Source organism: Pseudoliparis swirei, chromosome 8 (assembly GCF_029220125.1).
Source record: "Pseudoliparis swirei isolate HS2019 ecotype Mariana Trench chromosome 8, NWPU_hadal_v1, whole genome shotgun sequence".
NCBI classification, from domain to species: Eukaryota; Metazoa; Chordata; class Actinopteri; order Perciformes; family Liparidae; genus Pseudoliparis; species Pseudoliparis swirei.
This window is the reverse complement of record NC_079395.1, coordinates 3,203,034-3,225,533: the sequence shown is the minus strand read 5'-3', so window position 1 is coordinate 3,225,533 and position 22,500 is coordinate 3,203,034. Positions and strand designations below refer to the sequence as shown.

Genomic DNA, 22,500 nt, shown 5'->3' with positions numbered 1-22,500 from the left:
TCATCCTCCTCTTCCTCCTCTTCCTACCTGTCTACCCTGCGAAGCCATTAACCCCGCGATTCGACCCTGAAATATTAATGCGGCCATCTCTCTCTCTCCGCTCCCCCAGTGGGGGGGGGGGGGGGGGAGAAGATGGCTGACGTCCTGATGGTGCGGTCGGGTTGAGTGTCTGCTTCTGGACGGGTGGGGGGGCCGGAGCCGATTGGTCCGATCCGCCACGCGAGGGGGGCGCCTCGTTGTTGCTGACGGTGCGAAGAAGAAGAAGAAGTGTGATGTTGTCCTCACATTTTTTTTTGTATTTCTGTTTAAATTTGCTCACATTTGAGCAGAATCCTCTATTTTGCGGAAAAATAAATAAATAAATATGGCGACGGCCGTAATCCTATTCGACGACGGCCTCAATCCAAGATGGCGACGGCCAGTCCACAAAACCAACGACGACGATACGTCCTCTTCTTAAACGTGGCCTGTTCATCTTCATCCGTCTTTGTGCACAAGTATCACAAACAAACCACTGCAGATTATCCGCACCATATTTCTCGGCAGAAGATTTATTGACCCGGCAGCTCCAGATGAATAAATAAATACAATAAATAAAAGCTGTGAACACAACGCTGTGAAGACATCGGTTCACCGCACACTTTCCCCTTTTATCATCGCGTCTCGGGTTGCTCTCCTCTTATTTCACTTGCTGCTGCGCTCTCTCCTTTGTATTATCTTCCCCACACACACACACACACACACACGTCTCTGGGAGGGTTGTCAGCGTGCAGCCAGATTCCTCTGAGATGCGGCGTTTGGAGATGACGGCTCTGAGTCGTGCGCTCTGATGAATGCCGATCTCTTCGCTCTTCCTCAGATAGCGACTCCTCTCCCTCGCCGCCGCCTCCTGATAAATATTGAATCGTGTTGGACGTGTTTCCGAGGCTCTTTGAGTTGCTGTTCTCTCTCTGCTGGACTCCTCTGTGGGTTTGCGGCCCTCCTCCCACATGCACGGCGCCGCTGTACGGTGATCCGATCTCTTCATAAACGCCATATGCCGTCATATTCTTTGTCCTTTTACGGCGTCCGCTGATCCGAGATCAGTCCATCTGTCCTCTCTAGTACCTCTGAGTTTTGAGAACTATACCTTTGCAAAGGTGCACCATGTTTTTATTTATTTATTGCAGGCCAATCAGAGCACACTGGGCTTTTTCAGGAAGAGGAGGGGCGTTCTTAAAGAGACAGGCGCAAGAAAGTCGCGTTTCACAGTCATTTTGTTCACGTTCTAGCCGAAACCCACAAGATGACCATGAACCTGGGAATCAGTACGACTTGTCCCCTTTGATACACACACACACACACACACACACACACAACCTCACACATTTGCGTCTCCGTCTGCACTTTTAAGCCGGCGGTCGGAAGTCGGAGTGCGCGCCGTACGCCGGCCTGTAGCCTGCAGCGTCCTCCCAAAGTGCCATGGCAACCGCGCGGCAGCCACGGTAACGGCAGGCTCATTTTCATACCGGCAAGGCGGCTCCTCCTCCTCCTCCTCCTCGTCGCTCGTCCCTCCTCTCCGGTGTCGCTCTCAGATGTTAAAGACCTTCTGGTCCGTCTCTGTGTTGGTGTGTGTACGAGTCTCAGCTCCAGCATCCAGACACGGTGGACACCACATCTTCAGAGTGATGCCTGAGAAGAACCATTTCTGGTTCCAAATGGAACCTTTCAAAGCAGGGTTCTTTAGAGAACCATTTCCTTCAAGAGTTCTTCAAAGAACCTTTAACCCTCCTGTTACCTTCAGGGTCAATTTGACCCCATTCAATGTTTAATGTCGGTGTTCTTTGGGGTCAATTTGACCCCAGGCTGTTTTTCACTGTGTCAAACATATAAGAAATATCAACTTTTTTAGGTAGTCAACAAACAAACATAAAGCACCTCACACTTAAACTTGGGAAACAATATTAATTCTAATAATTTTCTGGAGGTTTTAATTGCTGGGGTCAAATTGACCCCGAGGGTAAAATATGTCAGTAAATATAAAGGTAACAGGAGGGTTAAACATTGAATGGGGTCAAACTGACCCTCAGGCGACAGGAGGGTTAAAGTCGCCTTAACGAAGCTTTAAAATGGTTCTTCAGTAGGTGATGGTTCATCGTAGAACCACAAAGCCTTTTAAAGAACCTTTTAAGAACCATTATTTTTCTGTGTGTGTATTTTTACACCTCTGGACGACCTCTGCTCTGCCTCGCCGTGGCGCCTTCAGGTTGGAAGCTCCGCCTCCTGAAAGACACTGTTGGGAGGGGTTGGGGGGTCAGGTGATTCAGGTTCCCCCGTGGGTGTGGCGCCCTCTCACTCCCCCTCTGCTCTGTGTGTGTGTGTGTGTGTGTGTTCCAGGAGGACGAGGCCGGGGAGGAGGAAAACGGGCGGATCGAGCCGGTGGGCCGGGCCGACTCCTGCGTGGACCACACCCCCGTGAGGTCGCTGGAGTAAGTCGCTCCGCTCCATCAGTCTGCGGTTTAATTCCCAAAAATGTGAAATTCACCATCTGGAAAAAGCAACAGTTTGTCTGTTAATATTTCAGGGTTCGTACGGTCGTGGAAAACCTGGAAGAGTCATGGAATTTTAAAATGGTCATTTCCAGGCCTGGAAAAGTCATGGAAAAAACTTAAATCATAAAAGTTTTGGAAAAGTCATGGAAATGTGTTAAAATCACATGTTCATTTATGCCGAGTTTGAAATAATTAATATATTTTTTAAGGAAAGACGCTCAAAATATAAGCCGTTGTACGCTCTCAATACGCAACATTTTCTACAGTTTTCATGTTTTTACTGAGATTTCAGTTTTGTCATGAAAGTTTGGTTTAAAGTCCTGGAAATCCATCGGTCAACATGTGTAAAATTCCCTGTATATGAAAACCTGCACATTCATCAAAGATTTAATTATCCGTTTTTGGAGTTTTTTTAATGAAACCCATTTGTGTCTCCGCACCTGCAGAACCCTCAAAGAACATAATGTTCATTCCACCAACTCTTTCTGTTTGTAGTGTCTGGCCAACATTTGAGTAATTGCAGCGTTCTCTCAGCTCGTTGCTCAGACGGCGATGTCGCCGCGTTGCCAGATCTCTGCAATTAACCTGAAGAGCTCAATTACAATCAGCGGGAGACGAAGTCCAGAACGACGGAGAGAGAGAGAAAAACAAACTTGTTCTCAAACTCCATTTGTTTCCCCTTTTCAAAAAGCTGACCCGAGTGAGTCGGCCGCGGCCTCCTCTCTCTCTCCGTGGCGAGTGCTTTAGAGGGAGACCAGCAGGTGCCTTATTGTAATCCGGGTTTGTTTGTGGAACATCTCATTTCAACCTCGCTTCCAGATTTGCATAATTCTCTTTTGTGGAGTCAAAATGATCCTCGTCTCTCGCCCACGCACGAGCCCTGCTCGGCGCCTGTTATTAACTCCCGTGTTTTTGTTTTGTTATTTTGCTCTGTTGCATGCTTCCAGTTTAATATGCAGGTATGGTATTGTTATTATTCCCGTGTTTTCCCAGAGACTCTGGCTCCCCCCCCCTTCACTGCCTCTTAGTTGTCAACAAGGGGCCCGTTTCCCCCGAGCTAATCCTAGTCATGGTATCAAAGCTGTGGGCGGATTAGATTCGGCATCTTGTAAAAAGGTGAAAAACAAACAAGTGCCGCCCTGCATGAATAAAGGATAAGGACATTTTTGAAGTATAGCAACTTTCTACCCTGATACTTCCTGTTGGCTGTTAGCCGCTAATATCTTCCAATAGCTGCTGTTAGTTGATGTTAGCTGCTGTTAGCGTCTGTTAGCGCTGCTGTTAGCTGCTAATAGTGGCTGTTAACTGCTTATAGCTGCTGTTAGCTGCAGTTAGCTGCTAATAGCTTCTGTTAGCGGCTAATAGCTTCTGTTAGCTGCTAATAGCTTCTGTTAGCAGCTAATAGCTTCTGTTAGCGGCTAATAGCTTCTGTTAGCGGCTAATAGCTGCTGTTAGCTGCATGCTCTGTATATTGAATGTTGTGTGTGATGATTTATGGTTTCCCCGGTTGTTACATGTGTATGATTTATTTGAATTGCTCTGTTTTATTGCCTTGTTGTCAGTCTCCTCCAATGCCTACTTTGATTTCTTTTTTTAAATTTAACTTTTGTTGTTGTCATCACCATCTCATGTCCCCGTTTTGTTTTCTCCCCACATGGTGTCACCCCTCTCCTCTCTCCACCCCCTCCTCAAAACCCACCACCACCCTCCCCGGTCTCTCCGTCTCCCAGAGACATAGTCAAACTGGTGGAGGTGTCAAACGACGGTGGGCCGCTGGGGATCCACGTGGTGCCTTTCAGTGGCAGAGACCGAAGGTAAAGCTGACCAGAGTCCACAGGGCCTTGAACCAAGAACTGAACCCCTTTGACAAATACGGTGTTGGACTTCAACCAGCTGCGTTTACAAAGAGAAAGACTTGGGGGAGCTCCCTGACTTTTTCACATTTTTGTCCGTTTTTTCTTCAGGAAAATCCAATTTTCCACGTTCTCCCTTTTTAGCTTTACATTTGTCAGCCTTATTGTAGAATTAAATATAAATAAATATATATATAATTGCAAGCCTTTTAATATTGCTGATAAATCCTATCTCATAAAATTTTTATAACAGCTGAGTGTTTGTCAAGGCTCAGGAAACCCTTGCAGAATTCAAGTGATTTGTTTAATACCTTTTCATGATATTCTAATATTTAATTGCATTACAGAAAATAAAGAACTTCATCACAATATTCTAATTTTCTGAGACAGTCCTGTATATGTATATATATTTTTTTATTTGGCACAAGTCTATAATAATATAAGATTATATAATACATCTATATTATTTTACAATAAAATAATATATATATCCTGTATATATATATTATTTTACAGTAAAATTATATATATATATATATATTAAAATGAAATAAAATAATACAATAAAATAGTATATATATATATATATATATATATATATATAATTCATTTTTTTAAATTTAGTTTCTTGTTAAAAAAAAGAACATTTTTCAAAAGAATAATTGTTGGTTTTTGAAGTCTGCAGAAAGAAACCCCTGAAGAGAAGTGTGCTGCGTCACCTGAGATACACAAACACACACATACCAGACATTCCTCTTGGATGCCCACATGTAACCACTTCAACACACACTCACACACACACACACACACACATGCGCCCGGGTTGGCATCGTGAAGCCATTTGGCCAGTTTACAGTCATCAATCATGGATGTTTAGAGTTTTTGCAGGTGACCGTCATCTTTCTCTCTGCGGCTGCTGTCACATCAACTTTACGCGATACAAAGGCTGCATTGACCAGTACACACACACACACACACACACACACACACACCTGCAACACATCCTGAAGCACGCACACACAGCTGAAAAATAAAAAGCGAAGCTGTGAAGGAATTGGAGACATTTTCACATCTGGTTTACATTGAGCAGAGAAGTTCTCCAAGCCTTGTTTTATAATCGGGTTTAGACCTCTGAACATTGAGTGTGCTGCGTTGTTCAGAGCTGACATTTACACGGAGGTCCGAGCATTGTTGGAAGAATGTTATTAAACCGGCGTGGACCAGTTTGAGTCTAAACCGTGGTCTGTGTGCTCCGGCCCCCCAGAGTCTGAACTTTTCCTTCTGAGTGACTCCTTCCTCCGAGACTCGATCAGCGACTTTATTGCAAACCGAGATCATATCCCCCCCCACACACACACACACAACCGTCCGACTCAATCAACCTAAAAGCACATTTATAATGCACTTTTCTGTTATTGGGGAAATGTCAGAGTGGGCGTCACCAGGAGATTAAGCTGCCCGGCTTTCATCAGAGAAGTAGCCCCTCCGCCGCAAACCTCATTGTGTTCTCGCTCGGATTCAATCAGCGGGATTGTCTCCAACTTCTCCTCCAACTCCTGAACTTTTCTGTAATCACATTTCCATTCATAGTGAATTATAAGCCTCAGGCATTAAGCCCTAAAATCAACGCTGCTGCCTCCCCGGGGGGGGAAGAAAGAAAGAAAGAAGGAAAAAAATCCCCGATAGACAGGAACACGTGGACTACATCACCAGAAAAAGAGTCGATTTTCCTCCCGACTCACATCTGTAATCCGGGATCGCCCCTTTTTCAGGTGAGGCGCGAGCCGGTTGGCCTCACCTGATCACACGGGCCCCTGTGATTGGCCGGCCCTCGCGCCACTTCAATAATTTAAGATAGGAATATATAAGCAATTTTTGCTTCTACCTATACCTTTCCAGTCTTTCTGTGTTGTATATTATATATAATATTATTGTCTTATATTGCAACAATTAACTGAACAACAAAAAATACACAACAACAACAACTTTCTGCCGCTCTCTCGGAAGTCCCTTTTTGTATTGATGCGGGTCTTAGGAGTCCTCGGGGTTGGAGAATGAACACCTGCAAAGTCGCACACACACACTTACCAACCCACCCACTGGCAGGGCTGCAGTGGAGTTTTTCAATCCGTTGATTGCCTTTGAACAGAATAGCCCCCCCCCCCCCCCAGAGCTCCCTGTGATGCGATGCTTCCCGGGCGTACGCCTCATTGGGACACTGATGATGCAAATGACGGGACCACACTGTCCCGCATAATGAAGCCGAGGCAGAGATGAAGCTGTTTTTTTTTATTCTCATCAACGCGGCGGCGCTCACTTGGTTCCCGCACACAGCCGTCTGATTGTGTGAACGGGGGAATCTATTTTGATGGTAGCTGAAAAAGAAGACCTCTGGTGACCTCGAGTGGAGGAGGAAACACTGTACCTGTGATGGTGCTCCCGGGCCGAGGCCCCGCCCCCTCGCTCACGTGACCCTCTGCACCTTTCAGGACTCTGGGCTTGCTGGTCAAGCGTCTGGAGAAAGGAGGCAAGGCCGAGCAGCAGGGCCTCTTCCGGGAGAACGACTGCATCGTCCGCATCAACAACGGGGACCTGCGCAACATCCGCTTTGAACAGTAAGACGGGAGCTCCTCCTCCTCCTCCTCTTCCTCCTCTCCCTGGCGGCCCCTTGGCTTCCTGTGCGACCTTTTTTCGCTTCCTCGCTCGTCTTAACACCTCCGGCTCTAAACCCCTCCTTCTATCCTGTCTCCTGATGCCCCTCACAGGCTCCGCCTCCCATCACTGTGCTGCGCTAACCTTTCCCTATTTACCTCCTATGCCCCCCCCCCCCCCCCCCCCGAGGCTCCAGACATTCAGAGCCCCTCTCACGAAGAAAAAAAAACTTAATCCCAAACCTGACCCCCCCCCCCCCCCTACCATGCATACGTTTGTGTTTTTGATTCTTTAAACGTGTGTTTTCATAAATTCCTTGTAGAACTCTTGTGTGACGTGGACCTGAGGTCACGATTGTGCAAAGACACGTGTGTTTTAATCCAAAGAGTTTGTTCACCCAAACGATGCAAAAAGAAAGAGATGAAAAGGAAGTAGACGTATATATTTTTCCACTTTCCTTTCGTCTCGATGCTCTGCAGATGTGCGTCGAGGCTTTTGAAGCGTCTCACCTCGGTGGAAACAGTTTGGGGAACGCCAACGGCTCCAGTTCCAACCAGAGGGAAGAGAGGAGAGAGGAGAGAGGAGAGAGAGGAGAGAGAGAAGTGATAGAACCGTGTGGAGCCGTCAACAGAGCATCAGCCGCTGTTATTTAAGACTTGTTTTTAATAAGGGGGGCGGGTTACACCCCCAAACTCAACCTGAGATCGTAAAAGATGCCGAGACAAGTGTGTGTGTGTGTGGGGGGGGGGGGGGGGGGGTATTAGTGTCTGGGAGGAGAGAGAGTTTTAGTTGGCATTCAGGGGCCAGCGGGAGCAACAGAGACTCTGGGCCCCCGTCCCCCTGAACGTCCCCACAGCTGTCAGAGCCGGCCCCTCGAGTGCACGCCTGTTTTTATTGAAGCAGGTAGCGGCGCTAATCGGGCGCCGCCTGTAACCGGGCGCCGTAAGTCTCCATTCACACCTTCTGTCCATGAGCTCACAGCGGGGGGGCAGGGGGGGGGTAAATATGGTTTGAAAGAGGATTTTCTGCAAACTATCTCCCGACCGAGAGATGGTCTCCTTCATCCGGAGCCAAATGAGGGGATTATGGGATGGAATCGAGGGGGGGGGGGCTCTCTTTAGAGCCGCTCACGCCGGAAATAAGTATTCATTAACGTCAGAACGCTCAGGTGGGCGAAGATGGGTTTTTATCTATTGTGTGTGTGTGTGTGTGTGTGTGTGTGTGTGTGTCAGAGAAACGGGGAGCTTCTCTTGGCAAGTTTTTTGCAGAGAACAATTGCTGAGTAAAGTGTTTACAGTGGAAATCGGTAGAATAATCAATCCCCACAGAGCCCAGAACATGTTCCGCCAGGCCATGCGCACCCCGGTCATCTCGTTCCACGTGGTTCTGTCGTCGGTGAAGTTCGACTACGAGCAGCTCCACCAGGCGGAGAGGAGCCCGGCGTCCGGCCACGGCGACCAGCGGGACCACGCGCCGCCGCACAGGGTGTCCCGCCACGGCTCTCAGACCCGCCCCCATCACCACCACCCGCCGCCGGACCCCGACGGCTACCCCCCTCTGCCTCACCCGGCCGCCGCCAAGCCGCCGACGGGACACACCCCCTCGCCTCAGAGGGCGCAGACCGCCACGCCGACGGGAGGCTACGGCAAGAAGGTCGGGAGGAGGCTCAACATCCAGCTGAAGAAAGGTGAGCGGAGGAGAGGGGCGGGGCTAAAGCATGAAAGATGAAGTTATGGAAGAGCACCAATCGGTGTCATGGCAGTTCTCCTTCAAGAGAAAAGCACCTGTGTTGAGTATCATCACTCCAGACATCCCCCAGAATGCTTTGCATTCTTCAGGCTTTTAAGAAGAACAAAAACACAACGCTGTGTATTTCCATCTGAATAAACCCGCAGAGAGAGCGAGAGAGAGAGAGAGAGAGAGAGAGCGAGAGAGAGAGAGAGAGGGAGAGAGAGAGAGGGAGAGAGAGAGAGAGAGAGAGAGAGAGAGAGAGAGAGAGAGTTTCTTTAGGAGGGGGGGTGGACAGAATGCCAACAATGATGCAACGGGCTTAAACAACTCGCCGGGTTTATCATCCTGATGAGGAGGCGGGAGGGAAAAAAAGGCGGCGTGGAGGAGGGTGAAAGTTTTTCGCCGCTTTGTTTGATTGACAGCCGGCTGGCGGCGCCTCGGCCAGCGGGGGCCGGGGCCGGTGCCAGGTCTCCGGGCACAGAGGGCATCGCTGTTGCTAAGCAGCCGCCGCCGCCGGGGCCCGAGGGCTGTCAAATGCCACGGCAGTGTGATCCCACGTTGGACGGAGCGCGTCTCATTTCTGCGAATATGACCAAGTTGATCACCGGACTTAATCTATGACAACCCAGGGTTCAGATCAGGAACCGGGAGCAGAGTTGTAGTTTAACACCCTTCTCTGCTCTTCCATTCGAGCAGTTACCCACCCTTGACTTTAGAGTAGAGACTGTGTCTGTCCCACGGCCACTTCAATTAAATAAATCAAAAGTAAGCAGAAGAGGCACAATCGACACAATAACCTTATACAAGTTAACACAATTATTTCAGCAGTGCAACAAAATAGGTCTATTAAATGTGGTCTCCTAAATATTCGATCTCTGTCATCTAAAGCTGTGTTACTGAATGATTTAATATCAGATAATCACATTGATTTATGTTGCCTAACTGAAACCTGGCTGAGCCATGAAGAATATGTCTGCCTGAATGAATCGACTCCTCCAAGTCATATTAATACTCACATTCCTCGAGGCACCGGTCGAGGAGGTGGAGTAGCATCCATCTTTGAATCGAGCCTATTAATTAATCCTCAACCAAAATTACACTACACCTCATTTGAAAGCCTTGTTCTTAGTCTTTCACATCCAACCTGGAAAACACTACAGCCCATTCGATTTGTGATTCTGTACCGCCACCAGGTCCATATTCAGAGTTTATATCTGAATTCTCAGAATTTATATCAAGTTTGGTTCTTAAAACCGATAAAGTTATTATTGTTGGAGATTTTAATATCCATGTGGATGTTGATAATGATTGCCTTAGTGCTGCATTCATCTCCTTGTTGGACTCGATTGGCTTCTGTCAGAGTACAGAAACCCACTCACAGCTTTGGCCACACGCTTGATCTTGTTCTTACTTATGGCGTTGACATTGAGCATTTGAACGTCTTCCCACAGAATCCTCTTCTGTCAGACCACAACCTCATAACTTTTGAATTTATACTACGGTGTACTCCGTTAGTCAAAAGTTTCTACACTAGATGTCTAACTGATAGTGCTGTAGCTAAATTTAAAGCGATTCCTTCTGTATTTGATTCGATACCACGTCTCAATATAACAGAGGACTCCTGGTCTAACTTTAGTCCGTCCCAGATTGATCATCTTGTTGACAGTGCCATAGGCTCTCTGAGAATGACACTGGACTCGATAGCCTGAAGAAGAAGACAGTGAGGAAGAGGAGGTTTGCTCCTGGTATAACCCTCAGACCCGCAAACTGAAGCAAGCGTCATTGAAAGCATGAGCATGGCGTTAACTAATCTCAAGAATCCCGCTTAGTTTGGCGAGATAGTCTTAAAACATATAAGAAGGCCCTCCGTAATGCCAGAGCAGCCTATTACTCATCAATAATAGAAAAATAAAAACAACCCCAGGTTTCTCTTCACCTCTGTACCCAGGCTGACACAGAGTCACAGCTCTGTGCACCGGGCATTCCTATAAACCTTAGTGGTAATGACTTTATGAACTTCTTTAATGAAAAGATTTTAACTATTAGGGACAAGATTAATAATCTCTTGCCCATAACCAGTGCCAATCTGTCCTCAAGTGGAATGGCCTTGGAAACCGCTGTATGCCCTGGTGTATATTTGGAGGATTTTCTCCTATCAACCGTGACCAATTATTTTCAACGGTTTCTACTTCGAACACGTCTACCTGTCTCTTGGACCCCATCCCCCCGAGGCTGCTTAAAGACGTTTTGCCTTTAATTGGCGGCTCTCTATTAGATATTATCAATGTGTCTCTGCTAACAGGCCACGTACCACACTCCTTCAAGGTGGCTGTTATTAAACCTCTCCTGAAGAAGCCCACTCTGGATCCAGAGGTATTGGCTAACTACAGACCGATCTCTAACCTCCCCTTCCTCTCCAAGATCCTTGAGAAAGTGGTGCAAATCAGTTGTCGACTTTCTACATCATAATAGTTTATTTGAGAAATTTCAATCAGGATTTAGAAAACACCACAGCACCGAGCGGCACTGGTGAAAATTACAAATGACCTCTTAATGGCAGCAGATAAAGGACTCCTCTGTCCTGGTCTTGTTAGACCTTAGTGCTGCATTCGACACCATTGACCATGACATCCTGTTACAGAGACTGGAGCAGTCGATTGGCATTTCAGGCACGGCACTAATTTGGTTTAAATCCTATTTATCAGATCGATCTCAGTTTGTATTTGTAGCGATGGCCTCGATAACCACCAACGTTAATCACGGAGTTCCACAAGGTTCTGTGCTTGGACCAATTTTATTTACCTTATACATGCTTCCTTTGGGCAATATTATCAGGAAACACTCCATAAACTTTCATTGTTATGCAGATGACACTCAACTATATTTATCGATAAAACCAGAGAGCAACCAACTCTGTAAAATTCAAGCATGTCTTAAAGACATAAAACATGGATGACCTGCAACTTCTTGATGTTAAACGCAGACAAAAACGAAGTAATTTTAATCGGCCCTGAGCACCTCAGAGATCAATTATCTGGTGATGTGGATTCTGTAGACGGCATTGCCCTGGCATCCAACACCACTGTAAAGAATCTTGGCGTTATCTTTGATCGGGACTTGTCCTTTAACTCCCACGTAAAGCAAATCTCAAGGACTGCATTCTTTCATCTACGTAATATTTCAAAAATCAGGCACATCTTGTCTCAATAAGATGCAGAAAATTGGTTCCAGCGTTTCGTTACTTGAGACTGGATTACTGCAACTCCTTATTAGCAGGCTGCTCTAATAAATCTCTTAGGTCCCTCAGTTGATCCAGAATGCTGCAGCTCGTGTTCTCACTAAAACTAAGAAAGAGATCACATCACTCCTGCACTAGCTGCTCTGCACTGGCTCCCAGTAAAATCAAGAATCACTTTTAAAATTCTTCTCTTAACCTACAAAGCCTTGATTGGTGATGCTCCATCATATCTTAAGGAGCTTGTCGTACCATATTGCCCACTACTCGCTCACTAAATGCGGACTACTTGTAGTTCCTAGAGTCTTAAAAGTAGAATGGGAGCCAGAGCCTTTGTTATCAAGCTCCTCTTTATGGAACCAGCTTCCAATTTCAGTCCGGGAGGCAGACACAGTCACCTCGTTAGAGTAGACTTAAGACCTTCCTCTTTGACAGAGCTTATAGTTAGGGCTGAATCAGGTTCACCTGGTCCAGCCCCTTGATATGCTGCTATAGGCTTATAGCTGGCGGGGGACGTTTAGGATGCACTGAGTACCTATCTCCTCTTTTTTCTGTCCTTAAGGATCAATTTTCATCTCTCAATCACACGTTACTAACTGCTTTCTCCCGGAAGTCCTTTTGACTTCGTCTCATGGGGTCATCGGACCTATGAGCCTGATGGATCGTCTGGAATTCCTGCTCATGACTACGCCACTGTCCTGTTGAGACTCGCCCTCCTCCTCCCACCGCCATCTGCCTGATGGATCGTGGAGGTCTCCATCGTGGAATATGCCTACTATGAACTATTCATACACTCTGTCATATTCATTGAATATTTTAACTCTAAATCTGTCCTTCTGTACATTACATCTATTGCATCTGTCCATCCTAGGAGAGGGATCCTGCTCTCCTCAGGTTTCTTCCTTTTTTCCCTGAAGGGTTATTTGGGAGTTTTTCCTGGTCCGATGTGAGGTTTGGGGCAGGGATGTCTATGTGTACAGATTGTAAAGCACTCCGAGACAAATTTGTAATTTGTGAAATTGGGCTATACAAATAAACTGAATTGAATTGAATTGAATTGAATGAGGGGGGGAGGGGTAGGGGGGGGGGCTGTCTGTTAAACCCAAACGTGTCACATGAGCGTGGCGCATGAAGAGCCCCCTGCTGGCTGGTTGTTATTATTTCACCCTCGGCTCACGTCGGAACACACACTGACGGATCTGTTCCTGTCCTCAAGGATATGCTATCTCCCTCTTCCCACCTTTCGTTTGCCGCCGCCGTTGTTGTTGTTGTTGTCGGTGCAGATATTTGCCGGGATTAACGGCGACTCCCGAGAGAGGCCGCGAGGGCCCGTCCGTGTTTTTTTTTTTTTTTTTGGAGCTCGAACACGGATCAAAACTGAACCGCGGCGTCGGCTCAGACGCTTCGGCCCCGCCCCCCCAAAAAATCATCGGAATCAATCAGAGAACCCCCCCCCCCCCCCTCTCCCCCACCTCCGCACAGGAAATTGCTTAGGTATGTCTTAATCAAGCTAACGAGAGCTCCGAAGACCCTCCTCCCTGCTTAGAGGCGGGAGCGCCGCGGGGCGCCCCGCGGGAAGCTGATTGGCTCCATCGACGCCGGGGATGAGGCGGAGGATGTGAAGCGGAGCGGCTAAGTGTTCTGCCGCGAGCATCAGGGCCCGGATGCTCGTCTTGTTGTTCTCCCGGCGACTTCGGTCCCTCGCCGCCGGCTTCCTCGCCCACGCCAAGCGCCTCGCTCGGGGTCCGGCCCGTCAACATGTCCTCACCGCGGGTTGATTTTCTTCTTCTTGTTTCTGGTTTTAATTAAATGTCGGGGCGGAAGGATTAAAGACCTTCGGGCTGAACAACTTCTTACTTTACGAGCGTCAGGATATCCTCCTTTTTTACTCCCTATAAATCTGCTCATTTCCTCGTATTTAACTTCATATCAGGATGTTGTCCCCCCCCCCCCCCCCCGCCCTTCCTCACCCTCTCAGGTCCCGAGGGTCTCGGCTTCAGCATCACGTCCCGGGACGTTCCCATCGGCGGCTCGGCGCCCATCTACGTGAAGAACATCCTGCCTCGGGGAGCCGCCATCCAAGATGGCCGCCTCAAGGCCGGGGACCGGCTGCTGGAGGTGAGGGAGTTCACCTCTCGGCTCTGATTGGTTGGACCAGAACCAGAACTATGACATATGATCCACAGAGCGAGGCCCTGTGTAGTCCTGAGGTCATCGCAGCTCATGTTAAATGTCCAACATGTGATGATCACTGCATGGGGAGCTTGACCCCGCCCCCGTTGTCTCCTGCTCAGGTGAGCGGCGTGGACCTGAACGGGCGGACCCAGGAGGAGGTGGTGTCTCTGCTCAGGGCCACGCCCATGGGCGGAGTCGTGGGCCTGCTGGTCCTCCGGCAGGAGGACACGTTCCTCGCCAGAGACGAGGTACGTTGTCCTTGACCTTCAAACTCTGAAAAAAAGCAGGATACCACACGACAGGATGCTACTGCAGCCGTTTGATAAGGAAGTGAGGTCACAGTGAGGTCACAGTGAGGTCACAGTGAGGTCAGTGAGGTCACAGTGAGGTCACAGTGAGGTCACAGTGAGGTCACAGTGAGGTCAGTGAGGTCACAGTGAGGTCAGTGAGGTCAGTGAGGTCACAGTGAGGTCACAGTGAGGTCACAGTGAGGCCACAGTGAGGTCACAGTGAGGTCACAGTGAGGTCACAGTGAGGTCAGTGAGGCCACAGTGAGGTCAGTGAGGTCAGAGTGAGGTCACAGTGAGGTCAGTGAGGCCACAGTGAGGTCACAGTGAGGTCACAGTGAGGTCAGTGAGGTCACAGTGAGGTCACAGTGAGGCCACAGTGAGGTCAGTGAGGTCACAGTGAGGTCACAGTGAGGTCAGTGAGGTCACAGTGAGGTCACAGTGAGGTCACAGTGAGGCCACAGTGAGGTCACAGTGAGGTCACAGTGAGGTCACAGTGAGGTCACAGTGAGGTCACAGTGAGGTCACAGTGAGGTCACAGTGAGGTCACAGTGAGGTCACAGTGAGGTCACAGTGAGGTCACAGTGAGGTCACAGTGAGGTCAGTGAGGTCACAGTGAGGTCACAGTGAGGTCAGTGAGGTCACAGTGAGGTCACAGTGAGGTCACAGTGAGGTCACAGTGAGGTCACAGTGAGGTCACAGTGAGGTCACAGTGAGGTCACAGTGAGGTCACAGTGAGGTCACAGTGAGGTCAGTGAGGTCACAGTGAGGTCACAGTGAGGTCACAGTGAGGTCACAGTGAGGTCACAGTGAGGCCACAGTGAGGTCAGTGAGGTCACAGTGAGGCCACAGTGAGGTCACAGTGAGGTCACAGTGAGGTCAGTGAGGTCAGTGAGGTCACAGTGAGGCCACAGTGAGGTCACAGTGAGGTCAGTGAGGTCACAGTGAGGTCACAGTGAGGTCACAGTGAGGTCACAGTGAGGTCACAGTGAGGTCACAGTGAGGTCAGTGAGGTCACAGTGAGGTCACAGTGAGGTCACAGTGAGGCCACAGTGAGGTCACAGTGAGGTCAGTGAGGTCACAGTGAGGTCAGTGAGGTCACAGTGAGGCCACAGTGAGGTCACAGTGAGGCCACAGTGAGGTCACAGTGAGGCCACAGTGAGGTCACAGTGAGGTCACAGTGAGGTCAGTGAGGTCACAGTGAGGTCAGTGAGGCCACAGTGAGGTCACAGTGAGGTCAGTGAGGTCACAGTGAGGTCAGTGAGGTCAGTGAGGCCACAGTGAGGTCACAGTGAGGTCAGTGAGGCCACAGTGAGGTCACAGTGAGGTCACAGTGAGGTCACAGTGAGGTCACAGTGAGGCCACAGTGAGGTCAGTGAGGTCACAGTGAGGTCACAGTGAGGTCAGTGAGGTCACAGTGAGGTCAGTGAGGCCACAGTGAGGTCACAGTGAGGTCACAGTGAGGCCACAGTGAGGTCACAGTGAGGCCACAGTGAGGTCACAGTGAGGTCACAGTGAGGTCAGTGAGGTCACAGTGAGGTCAGTGAGGTCAGTGAGGTCACAGTGAGGTCACAGTGAGGTCAGTGAGGTCACAGTGAGGCCACAGTGAGGTCAGTGAGGTCACAGTGAGGTCAGTGAGGTCACAGTGAGGTCAGTGAGGTCACAGTGAGGTCAGTGAGGTCATCGTCAATGTCTCTCTACTATCTCTCTTCTCGCCCCGCTCGCCCACTTTAACTCTGGCCTTATCCAGTTCAGGTGTGAGTTATGCCTCCAGACGGCTCTCATCCCCTCTTCCTCCTCCGCAGTCATAAAAATCCTCCTCAGCATTCACCGTGGGGGGGGGGCGGGGCATTCGCTTGCAAGCGGTGTCAATCAAACTGCTGATTGGTGACAATTATCACAGCGAGAGGGAAGCAGAGGAGGCGATTGGCTGCCTGTCGTCGCCGCGGGCGACGCCGGGCGATGGGGAGCCGCCGCTCGATACGTATGTACGCTCATCTGCAGATTAGAGTCCGGCTGACTCCGCGTATCTCGCCGGTTAGATGGAAGGATTTATTCAATCTGTGTTTATCGGCAGCAGAGGGCTGGGGGGGGGGGGGGGGGGGGGTCCGGTGCACTAAATGAGCAGCTTCAGGATTTTTTGCATCCAAAGCGGCGAGCTCCTTCCTCTTGGGTTTAGAGGAAGAGACGGAACAGGAAGCCGAGCCACAACAATAAAAGCTGGAACATCCTTTGTGTGGCGACATGGGAGCGAATTAACAACGGCAGTTATTAAGCTGTCAATTAGAAATGTCCTTATTTTTAAAACTAAAACACTTTTTTTTTAATGAAGATAACATTAAATGAATCATAAACTCTCTCTACATAGTTAATGTATAAATAACTATTCTCTGGTGTTTAGTGAAGTCTCTCCAGAGGTGTGTAGAGGCCCATCATAAAAACATGCACCGCAGCCTCACCCCGGTTCGTATGGATGTGAATGAATGTTGGTGGTGGTCGGAGGGGCCGTAGGCGCTGATTGGCTGCCACGCTTCCGTCAGTCTGCCCCAGGGCAGCTGTGGCTACTGATGTAGCTTACCACCACCGGGATGACTGTGTGTGTATGACTACTGGACTCTGAACTGTAAAGCGACTTCGAGTGTCTTGAGAAGCGCTATATAAAATAAATGATTATTATTATTATTATCTCCACTGTTCTAGTGGTACATTGTGTTATCGCCTTAGAAGACTAGCGGAGGGTTAGAAAACCACGGAAAACCCTTTTTAAGTGAGCGCAGCTGAAAACAGTTATGCTGCTGAGAGAAGCTATAAAACTGTTCTTCCTTTGAGACACAAGAAGAACTACATTAATATTTACAATAAAAATCATTATTTATAACCTCGTCAATGACTATATTTTATATTAGTTATTTATTTATTTGATGAATACAAGTGGTAGTCTGACGGTCGCGTATGTTAAACATCGTGCAGCGACCTCGTTCGTTCACACTTTATGATCTTTGAGAAGCTGGATGACATCAATGAAATGTAGTTATTATCTCCTCCACATTAATTTCAGTGTAATATTACATTGTGTTGCAATGTAAATTGATATTTTTATGCTCATGTGCTCTTTATTTATTACACGCACAATCTGTAGCGCCTTTAACTGCCTCATTTGTTATTGATGTTAAGTGATTATACGTAAGCAGCTATGACTCATTTATAGATTTATATATATATATAATAGAGAGAGAGCTAACTTTGTGCAATATTTCTGCTTGATTACCTGTGCCCCCACCCCCCCTCTAGAACGCTGAGCCCCAGATGCAAAGCCCCAGAGACGTGGTAAGACTCCACCCCGACACCGTCCTGCAATTAAACACACGCTCCCCCTCAAACCGCCTCCCCCTCCTCCTGTATTTAGCCCCCCCCCCACCCTTGTGCATGTAGTTTATTAATCTCACACTGTTATCGCCCCGTTGGGATGAATCGAGCGATATCTTGCTCGTGCGTTGGGGTCCGCTCGGAGCGCCGGCTCATCAAAGAGCCAACGGGAAGGCCGGAACACACGTTTTAATCTCCGACGCAGAGTTGCTCCGACAAATCACAATTTCGCGGTTCATCGGCGTGGACGGTTTTGGCCGCGCTGCAGTAATAATCCCGCCCCCCCCCCCATCAGAGCCTTATTGTGTCAGGGCGGGGATACGAGTGCCGGCCGTCTTTGCTGCAGACTCGCTCTCTCCGATGTGTGAGGGGAATAGCAAACGGTCTGTTTATTTTGTGTTCTGCTCTATTGAGGGGGAGGGGAGGGGGAGTCGAATGTGGCTCATGACTTACATATACCATCATGCAATGCACAGACGAGAGGAGAGAGAGAGAGAGATGGAGGGGCGTCCTCCGGTTCTGCGGAGTGAAACCGATGTGAAAGTGTTTTTAAAACGTTCTCTCCACCGACCACCAGGGGGTGACTCCTCTGGTTGTATAGAAGTCATGTGTCTCTGGTTGTATAGAAGTCTATGCTTCATGTGTTAAAGCTGCATTCTCTCTCCTGACCACCAGGGGGCGACTCCTCTGGTTGTAAAGAAGTCTATGCTTCATGTGTTAAAGCTGCATTCTCTCTCCTGACCACCAGGGGGCGACTCCTCTAGTTGTATAGAAGTCTATGCTTCATGTGTTAAAGCTGCATTCTCTCTCCTGACCACCAGGGGGCGACTCCTCTGGTTGAAAAGAAGTCTATGCTTCATGTGTTAAAGCTGCATTCTCTCTCCTGACCACCAGGGGGCGACTCCTCTGGTTGAAAAGAAGTCTATGCTTCATGTGTTAAAGCTGCATTCTCTCTCCTGACCACCAGGGGGCGACTCCTCTGGTTGCATAAAAGAAGTCCGATTGGCCGTCGTCAGCTTTAAGCTTTTTTTAATCCGATGAACGGAGGTTACTATATTTTCAATTCGGAGAGACGTAGGTAGCTACAGTGAATCTGTCAATCACCCTGTAGCCCCGCCCCTAAAGCATAACCCGCTCTATAAATGACCATAATGTCCTAAATTATGACATGCTGTATAGAAGAAGACTTGAAACTAGAGACTGAGACATAAACTCATGTTTACTGAGGGAATACATCAAGAGAGAAGTAGAATCATTATATAGACTTCTATACAACCAGAGGAGTCGCCCCCTGGTGGTCAGGAGAGAGAATGCAGCTTTAGCACATGAAGCATAGACTTCTATACAACCAGAGGAGTCACCCCCTGGTGGTCAGGAGAGAGAATGCATCGGCTTTACCCACCTTGAGCTCGGCTGTGACGGTTCGAGGATCCAACAGGGATTTAGTCTGATTTAATTTCCGTCCCTCTGGAAAAGGGCGACAGATAGCATTGATTTACGAATAAATGAATATGACTACAGACGTAGTTTTATCGGGAAAATCCATCTTCTGTGAAGACTCCGGGTGCGTACGGCGTCTCCCGCCACTCCAGAGGAGTCTCCTCCTCCTCCTCCTCCTCCTCCTCCTCCAGCAGCTGCTCAACGCTCCTCCGTCCTCACGGCTGATGTTGAGGAGGCCGTTCTCGTTTCCATTACTGTAACTTTATGCTGTAATTCAGCGTCTTCACATCTGGCCCGGTGCAGGTGATTTACTCGGCGTTCCGGGAGCGTAATCGGCCGGTTAATTTGATTGGCTGTCGTAGCCGCCAGCTGTGTGAGTGACGCTCGCCGCCGAGGGACCGCGAGGCGGCTGGCGATTATCACGACCTGCAGCTGGCGTTCTCCTCGCGCTCGTCTACGTCCCGTCGGCCTGAAAGCGAGCGAGGAGGACGGGCGCCTTGTTTGGGGGGGGGGGGGATCATCCGCTAACAGATGTTTCTGGGAGCGCAGTTTGTGTTTAGTGCAAATCTTCTAAATCACAGTTAATAGTAGACTCGCACGCATATATACACACACACACACACATATATATAAATAAATAATATATTTATATATATATACACTACCGTTCAAAAGTTTGGGATCACTTAGAAATGACTTTATTTTTCAAAGAAAAGCACTGTTTTTTCAATAAAGATAACATTAAATTAATCAGAAATACACTCTATACATTGTTAATGTGGTAAATGACTATTCTAGGTGGAAACGTCTGGTTTCTAATGAAATATCTCCATAGGTGTATAGAGGCCCATTTCCATCAACTATCACTCCAGTGTTCTAATGGTACATTGTGTTTGCTAATCGCCTTAGAAGACTAATATCTGATTAGAAAACCCTTGTGCAAATATGTTAGCACAGCTGAAAACAGTTATGCTGGTGATATAAGCTATACAACTGGCCTTCCTTTGAGCTTGAAGTTTGTAGAACAAAATTAATATTTCAAATATTAATCATTATTTCTAACCTTGTCAATGTCTTGACTATATTTTATATTCATTTGATAAATAAAAGTGTGATTTTTCATGGAAGACACTAAATTGTCTGGGTGACCCCAAACTATTGAACGGTAGTGTATGTGTATACATATAATTTATATAATTTATAATGTATACATATATATAATTTATATATATAATATATAATGTATACATATATATAATTTATATATATATATATATATATAAATACACATGTGTGTGTATATGTATACATATATATAATTTATATATATAATTTCTATTGAAATACTTCCAAAGCACCTTCAAGTAAAAGCAATCTTCCCGATATTTATGATGTTTGGAACATGGACCCCCCCCCCCCCCTCCCATGTGGCCTCACCTCCCCTCTACAAACCTCCAGATGAGCCTCCTCTTCTCCTCTCCTCCTCCTCTTCTCCTCCCCTACTCTCCTCCTCTCCTCCTCCCCTCCTCCTCTCCTCCTCTCCCTTTCCCGGAACTTCAACCTCCGTAATGGATTCAGCGCCTTTTCAGATGTTATCTGTTGTCCGGCTCCTCATTTTAAACATCTTGCGGGCAACAACAACAACAACAGAGGCGGCGGTGCTGGTGGTGCTGGGTGTGTGGGTGTATCTGACATACAGGGCAGCTTTTAATGGGTACCCCCCCGCCCCCCTTTAAGTGATATATAGATTTCCAGTAGCTGATAGAGGAAGTGGAGAGGAAGGGCGGCGGCCGGGATTCACTTAATTATCAAACTCTCCATGATTCAATTTACTATCGTACACATGCAAGACTTCTTAAAAACATATCTCACACACACACACACACACACACACACACACACACACACACACACACACACACACACACACCCCCCCCCTCTGACTCTTGCCCTCTCCCCTCAGCAGCCCAGGCAGCCCGTGACGGCGGCGAAGCCCCATTGGCTGATTGAGGTAAGTGTCGCACGACATCATCGCGCCGCGGCGGGAGGCGGCCGTTAAGAGAGGCTCGGCGTCTTCAGCGGGACCGAGAGTCCTGACCCGCCTCATACAGAACCGCCTCATACAGAAACACCTCATACAGAACCACCTCATACAGAACCTCTTACAGAACCGCCTCTTACAGAACCTCATACAGAACCGCATACAGAACCACCTCTTACAGAATCTCTTACAGAACCACCTCACACACAACCTCTTACAGAACAACCTCATACAGAACCACCTCATACAGAACCTCTTACAGAACAACCTCATACAGAACCACCTCATACAGAACCTCTTACAGAACCTCTTACAGAACCACCTCTTACAGAACCACCTCATACAGAACCTCTAACAGAACCACCTCTTACAGAACCACCTCATACAGAACCTCTTACAGAACCACCTCATACAGAACCTCTTACAGAACCACCTCATACAGAACCACCTCATACAGAACCACCTGTTGGGTTCAGCTCACACTGGAGCTTCATAGCCTCTCTCTTGTGTTTATATCTTTGCACACACACACACACACACATTAACTCACAAACACACACACAGATTCACACACAAACACACACTCACTCACTCACACACATTCACTCTCACACACATTCACTCACACACACACACACACACACGCAGATTCACACACAAACACACACTCACTCACTCACACACATTCACTCTCACTCACACACACATTCACTCACACACACACATTCACTCACACACACACATTCACTCACACACACATTCACTCACACACACATTCACTCTCACACACACATTCACTCACACACATTCACTCAACCACACACACATTCACTCTCACACACATTCACTCACACACACACACACATTCACTCACACACACACATTCACTCTCACACACACATTCACTCACACATTCACTCTCACACACATTCACTCTCACACACACATTCACTCAACCACACACACACACACACATATACACACATTCACTCACACACACACATTCACTCTCACACACACATTCACTCTCACACACACATTCACTCAACCATACACACACACATATACACACATTCACTCTCATACACACATTCAATCTCACACACACATTCACACACAAACACACACTCACTCACACACATTCACTCTCACTCACACACACACATTCACTCACACACACATTCACTCA

General features: G+C 47.9%; 1 protein-coding gene across 1 annotated transcript in view; it reads left to right on the top strand.

Annotated features, from left to right (window-relative positions):
• LOC130198373 (partitioning defective 3 homolog) overlaps positions 1-22,500 on the top strand; it is a 174,476-nt gene that overhangs the window by 69,793 nt on the left and 82,183 nt on the right. Inside the window, exons 6-13 of the mRNA XM_056421526.1 lie at positions 2,377-2,468; positions 4,262-4,345; positions 6,874-6,999; positions 8,365-8,723; positions 13,981-14,120; positions 14,297-14,425; positions 17,756-17,791; positions 21,234-21,281. Of these exons, the coding sequence (XP_056277501.1) occupies positions 2,377-2,468; positions 4,262-4,345; positions 6,874-6,999; positions 8,365-8,723; positions 13,981-14,120; positions 14,297-14,425; positions 17,756-17,791; positions 21,234-21,281 (1,014 nt within the window). The remainder of the gene's footprint in view (positions 1-2,376; positions 2,469-4,261; positions 4,346-6,873; positions 7,000-8,364; positions 8,724-13,980; positions 14,121-14,296; positions 14,426-17,755; positions 17,792-21,233; positions 21,282-22,500) is intronic.